Genomic DNA, 6649 nt, shown 5'->3' on the forward strand with positions numbered 1-6649 from the left:
CCTGGGAGCCTGGAGCCTGGGTGACTGGGAGTCTGGGAAACTGGGTGACTGGGAGCCTGGGAGCCTTGGTGACTGGGAGCCTGGGAACCTGGGAGCCTGGGAGCCTGGGTGACTGGGAGCCTGGGTGCCTGGGAGCCTGGGTGACTGGGAACCTGGGAGCCCAGATGACTGGGAACCTGGGAGCCTGGGAGCCTGGGTGACCGGGAGCTTGGGAGCCTGGGTGATGAGGTGACTGGGAGCCTGGGAGCCTGGGAGGATGGCGGTTCCCTTGACAACGCCAGGTCTGAGCAGGGCAGCCTCCCACTAGCTGGATGAGCTGTGCTTATGATGCCAGACCATGGACAAAACTTCCGGGGGTGCCATATGTAGGAACTAGGGATGTATCACGTAATATCATTGGAAGTTGGGTTATAAGAAAGGCCTTGTTTAATGCCCTCTGACTTCCTCTGGGAGAAAGACCTTGTTTGAAAATGAAGCATAGGCCCCAAAGAGATTCCTTGTTGAATGGCATCTATCTCAATCTACATCTATCCTCAAGATTGCCAGATCTCGTCCTTTCTACCTTCATGACATACTTTCTCTACATTCCCTTCTCTGTGGTCATGCAGCCCCCCTCCCCAGTACCTGGTACTTAGTACTAGTACCTAGTACCTCATCACCCATTGCAATGGCTCCCTGACTCATCTCCCTATTCCAACTGCAGCTCTGACCCTGTCATTCCTCTCCCCACCTTACTCAATAACTCAGGGGGTCCCTGGATCAACTATAAAGTCCTCTCTTTGGCTTTTAAAGCCTTCCCAACCTTGCCCCCTCGACCTTTCTAATCTTATAAGTTGCTTCCCTTTGTGGTCTCTACCATCCACATACACCGACCTGCTTGCTGTTCCTTGCACACAACACCCCATCTTCCAGCTCTTGGCCTTTGCAGTTTGCCCCCCACAATTTGAATGCTCTTGCTCTTTACCTTCATGGCTTCCTTTAAGACTGACCCTAAATTCCATCTTCTGCAGGTGGCTGTTGTCAGTCTCCCCCATCTACCTCCCCCACCTCACTTCCCTCGGTGTCTCATTCACTGTATTTATCTTATGTCCAGTTGTTTGAATGTGTTGTCCCCCATTAGAATTTGAGCCCTTGGAGGACAGGGGCCCTATCGTTTTGCCTTTCTCTGTATCACCATCACTTTACACAGTACAGGCACTTAGGGCAAGCCTGATAAATGTTGGCTGCCCTGTCCCGTATCTGAGCACACCAAGACTCGTGCCCTAGGCCACTGACTTGGACATCTTCCTGCGTTTCTTCTCTTCAGCCTTGGCTTTCTGGGCCGAAGTTAAGCTCTCAGCCTCAGCCAGGTTGTCCACAGCAATGGCCAAGAAGACATTGAGCAGGATATCTGGGGAGTAGAGTAGCTAAGGAACCCTCTTGGGGCAAGTGTGATAGGAAACCGCTGAGGGGACGAGGTGACCACCTGCTCCCACTGACCAAAGTCTATCCTTCTTCATGTCTCTCAGTCCTCATCTGTGAAATGGGTGGGTTTGCACCAGACGGCCTTTGAGGACTCTACCAGGTCTCAATTTATGATCCAATAATCCTTTGGCATGGCTGTCCAGAGCCAGAGGACATGGTGCCTGGTGACACTGGAACAGCGTACTCAGGGGAAGCTTAACTCTACAGAGCTGTCCAGCCCAGGGGTCTGCATGGGTGATGCCTAGAGACTCCTCCCCTTCTCTGTCCAGGACAATAACAATATGGCACTTGAGGATTTACAATAATAATATCACTATTATAACAATATTCAATTATAATAATCTTCTAAGGGATATAGTACAAGTAATATCATTATCTTTTTATAGATAGAGACTGAAGGCCAGAGTCACTAAGTAACTTGTCCAAGGTCACACAGCTAGTAAATGTCAAAGGAGGATTTGAACCCAGGTCTTCTGACTGAGGCCATTGTAACTTTCACTACATGGTAATATCTCTGGAAACATAAAGGATATTTGAAAGGTAGGATTTGTACTCATACCTCCATGTAAAACCTCTGACTATGGGGAAAGCGACCCTTGAGTGTGGTGTATGGTAGGGGTATGCTAGTAAATATCTAACAACCAGCTCTCCTGGTGGAATAAATATACCCAGGTCACACTTTTTAAGTTTAGGCTGAATTATTAACATTTCCTCCATCACTTTCTGAAGTCTAGACTATCAATAAGACAATAGATTAGACTTGGAACATTTGCAGCACCCACTCATCAGCCTCCACCCAATGGGGGCTAGTTCTTCTTCTCTCCACTTTTCTCACCCAACTAGCCTTAGGATTCCTCTTCATTATGCAACAGGCAGCATGCTGGATCAGCAGCACATAAAGAAGGTTCCCCTGGCAGGAGGAATACAGGTGTGACCTGGGTCAAGTCATTTCTCTCCAGGTCTCAGTTTTCTTCTCTGTAAAATGAAGGGGCTGGGATTAAATGAATCCCCAGATCCTTTTCAGCCCTAACATTCTAGGATCCTGCATGTAGTTCTAACACCTGCATTAAGTTTCACTTGGTCATAAAGCTTCCTGAAATAGGTTTTTGCATATGTGTGTTTGTTCAACTTCCTTTCAGCCTGAGGACAGAGACTCTGTTTTCTCCCTTAAGTAAATGCTCACCTCTACCAAACACTAGGGAAGGTAGGTGGTGCAGTGGATAGAACATTAGGCTTGGAGTCAGGAAGAACTGAGTTCAAATCCAGCCTCAGACACTTACTAGCTTTGTGACCCTAGGAAAGTCACTTTACCCTGTTTGCTTCAGTTTCCTCATCTGTAAAATGATCTGGAGAAGGAAATGGTAAATGACTCCAGCATCTTTGCCAAGAAAACTCCAAATGGGGCCATGAAAAGTTGGACGCAACTGAAAAACAACTAACCAACAAGAAACTATGACCGTATACTCAGGTAGGACTCCAATCTGATATGTCTGTTTGATGAAGATGGGGAGAGGGGATGATGGGCGTGGGTGGTGACAGGGCTGTGCTGGGTATGAACTGATTGACAAGGAGCAGAGTGGAGCCACCCCTTTCTGAAAGGATACAGTTGCCACAGATGAAGAGGATAATGAAATAGATGCAGACCAGCACCCCGGGATAAGAGGGTCCACCATATGCCATAATGCCATTGTACATGATAGAGTTCCAGTCTTCACCCGTCAGGATCTAGTTTGGGAGAAGAGGGAAGGACAGGTGTACAGGATGGGGGGGCGGAGACAGAGTCAGAGAGACAGAGACAGAGAGACACAGAGAGGGAGACAGAGAGGGAGGGAAGGAGGAGGGAGGGAGAGAGGGAAAGGACAGAGAGAGAGAGGGAGGGAGGGAAGGAGAGAGAGAGAGAGGGAGGGAGAGAGGGAGAGAGAGACAGAGAAGAAGGGAGGGAGGGAGAGAGAGAGAGAGAGAGAGAGAGAGAGAGAGAGAGAGAGAGAGAGAGATTTCTAAGTCATTCTCTTCCCTCCTTCCTCCCACACCCAGATTATTCCAAGAGAATCATGTGTGCTATGACAAATTGCTACCTTCTCTCCTTATCTCTGATCTTAATAAATGCTTGTTGATTGACTTTAAATGCCCTGAGGGCAGGGCCTATTTTTGCCTTTTTATTTTTGTATCTCCAGGGCTTAGCTGATATGCCATGAAGTACTTAAAACTGGTTAGTCCCCAACAGAACTAAGTGTACACACACAAACACACACACGCACTCTCACTCACTGCCCCACTCCCCTAGAGCTTCTGGAGTGCTGCCTGAAGCAGATTAAAATGTAACTGGGAAATATTTAACATAATAAAAATACAATAAAACTTAGATGATGTCAATACGTATTTTTTTGAAGTTAGTGTGCTCCTACAGGGATTTTATGTATTGTTTAATGGTGTGTAATGACCCTCATCTCTGCTTGAATTTGACACCCACAGCTGGTTCAAGACATGGTTGATGATTGATAACCTTTTAAGGCAAGTACATGGTGAAGTGGATAGAGCACAGGGCCTGGGGTTAGGAAAACCTGAGTTCAAATGTGACCCCAGCTACTTAAGCTGTTTGACCCTGGGCAAATCACTTAACCCTGTTTGCCTCAGCCTCCTCATCTGTAAAATGAACTGGAGAAGAAAATGGCAAACCACTTCAGTAACTCTGCCGAGAAAACCCCAAAAGAGGTCATGGAAGAGTTGGACAATGATTGAACAATTCCTTACAAAGGTATGCCTTTTTTTTTTTTTTTTTTAGCAAAGAAAACTGCAATTTTAACTTTGGACACTAGGGGTGCTATGGAGTTACCCATCTCTCCCTAACTCCTGGCCCTCAAAGAATTATGAGCCTAAAAATACTCAGTAAGAGCCACTGGCCATGCCACATTTCCCAAGAATACAGAAAGACATCATTTCTATGAGATCTATTTTTCTTTAACAGAGGAGTTAGTGGAAGAGGGGGAGCTTTGATCCCCTCTTATACAGCAGGTAAGACTTTTTGTAGGGCCCAAGCAGACCCCTGCAGAATTGCTTCAGTAGGAGGCCCTGTATGGCTGCTGAACATCATAAAGATCATAGATCTAGTGATAGAAGAGAACTCAGAAGTCATTTACTCCAACTCTCCCATTTTCCAGATGAGCAGGTTGAGGTACAAGGAGGCTGTGACTTGCCCAGTAGACAGTAATCCTAGCAGAGGCAGGTTCTGAAACCAGGTCCTCTGACTCAGAGTCAGCGCTTTCCCCACATGCATGCCTTCTATATACCATGAACATTTGTCCACACCAGGGAGGCTTAGTACAACCTCTATTTTAAAATCCCTTCCAGAAAGATGTGTGTCTCTCACAGCCAGGAAAAACCTCAGTTTCCTTCTTCAGTGATGTCTGGTGAAGCCTGGTGCCTTCCCAGACTTGAGCAAGAAGGCATCACCTTTCCTGCCTTTGCCCACAGAGGAAGGGGCAGAAGTAGGAAGGGAAGGCAGATGGGCATCTCCAGGGCTTGAGAGGGGTTCCCCTGCCTTTAGAGTAGGGGCTGTTTCATTCTTTGTCTGCCCAGCCCAATGCTTGACCTAGAGTAGGGACTTAGGTGCTTGTGGATTAATTCTGTGTCTGGAATACCCTCCCTACTCCTCTCCACCGTGCAGAATTGCTGGCTTTCCCACTTCCTAATGGAAAATAACCTTCCTGTGTCTTGTATATATGCACTTATACACTTTGTCTCCCCCATTAGAATGTAAGCTCTTTGAAGGCAGTTCTCCTTTTCTTCTGTCTCCCTCTTGCTTAGCACAGAGCCTGGAACAAAGTAAGGGCTTAAAAACATTTGTTGAGTGACTGCCCGCCCACCATTCCAGCTGCAGCCCAGTCTGACTCCCAGCGCCCCTTACCTGGAAGACGCTGATGAGGGCCTGGGGGAAGTTATCGAAGGTGCTGCGCCTCACCTCCGTGTCATCAAAGTCATACTTGCCCCCAAAGAGTTGCATGCCCAGAAGGGCAAAGATGATGATGAAGAGGAAGAGGAGGAGGAGCAGGGAGGCGATGGAGCGGACAGAATTGAGCAGAGAGGCCACCAGATTGCTCAGAGATGTCCAGTACCTAAAGGAAAATGAGACCAATAGGTAGGGAACCCTCACCCATCTACAGCCTCCAGTCTAGAAACTCTGTAGGGGGGATGATGAACCTGTCCAGCTTGTTGAAGCCCAGAGAGGAAAGGACCAGCACAGGGTCTTGTACATAGTATATTGTCTTTTTGTTTTTTTTGGAGAGAATTGGGGTTAAGTGACTTGACCAGGGTGACATAGCTAGTAAGTGTCTGAGGCCAGATTTGAACTCAGGTCCTCCTGACTCCAGATCCAGGGCTCTATTCACTGTGTCACTTAGCTACTCCCATAGCATATGTCTTAATAATTGCTTGCTGAATTGCATTGAATTGACTTGTTAGAGATTTGGAAGTTCTGGGTTTAGTTGTTACTTTATAGTTTAATGGAATTTAGAAACTGACATAGCTGTGTGCTGGTAAATGTTTAATAATGGGCTTTCCAAAAAAAAGGACTCAGGGTATACTTCTATTTGATGAGTTACCAACATTTGTCTCCATCACTTTCTTAAATCTAGACAATCAACAAAATAACACACTTTTTTTTAGTGTTTTTTAGTGTTTAGTGATTTTTAGTGTTTGCTGATTTCTGAGGGGTAAATATTCACACTAAAAATTTAACAACCAACTCTTTAGCTCATTTGAGCTGGCTCCAACACACTCATAGGTCCTTTTTGTTGTTGTTCAGTCTCGTGTCAGTCATTTCAGTTGTGTCTGACTCTTTATGACCCATTTGGGGTTTTCTTGGCAAAGTTATTGCAGTGTTGTGGCTTTTCCTTCTCCAGTTCATTTTACAGATGAGGAAACTGAGGCAGACAGAAGTAAGTGACTTGCCCACAGTCACACAATTAGCAAATGTCTCAGGCCAGATTTGAACTCAGGAAAAGGAGTTTTTCTGACTTCAAGCCTGGTGCTCTGTCTTAAGAGATCATCTAGTTACCCCATTCATTTTATAGATGAGGAATGAGAGACCCAGGAAGGGGAAGTTTAGCCAAGCTCTCTCTTTTTCCTTCTCTGTCTCTCTCTCTCTGTCTCTCTCTCTCTCTCTGTCTCTCTGTCTCTCTGTCTCTCT

At 46.4% G+C, this 6649-nt stretch overlaps 1 protein-coding gene across 2 annotated transcripts in view; it reads right to left on the reverse strand.

The window, feature by feature from the left end:
* The window catches only part of CACNA1S (calcium voltage-gated channel subunit alpha1 S), a 104577-nt gene that overhangs the window by 49260 nt on the left and 48668 nt on the right, over positions 1–6649 (reverse strand). For both annotated transcript variants that reach the window (XM_069074537.1, XM_069074536.1), the window contains exons 12-14: positions 5369–5576; positions 3069–3189; positions 1276–1390 (exon numbers count right to left, since the gene is read on the reverse strand). In XM_069074537.1, coding sequence (XP_068930638.1) covers positions 1276–1390; positions 3069–3189; positions 5369–5576 — 444 coding nt within the window. The remainder of the gene's footprint in view (positions 1–1275; positions 1391–3068; positions 3190–5368; positions 5577–6649) is intronic.

This window comes from Petaurus breviceps, unplaced genomic scaffold (genome assembly GCF_028583685.1).
Source record: "Petaurus breviceps papuanus isolate PSGF00001 unplaced genomic scaffold, PetGlider_PUasm1.0 90895, whole genome shotgun sequence".
Classification (NCBI taxonomy): Eukaryota; Metazoa; Chordata; class Mammalia; order Diprotodontia; family Petauridae; genus Petaurus; species Petaurus breviceps.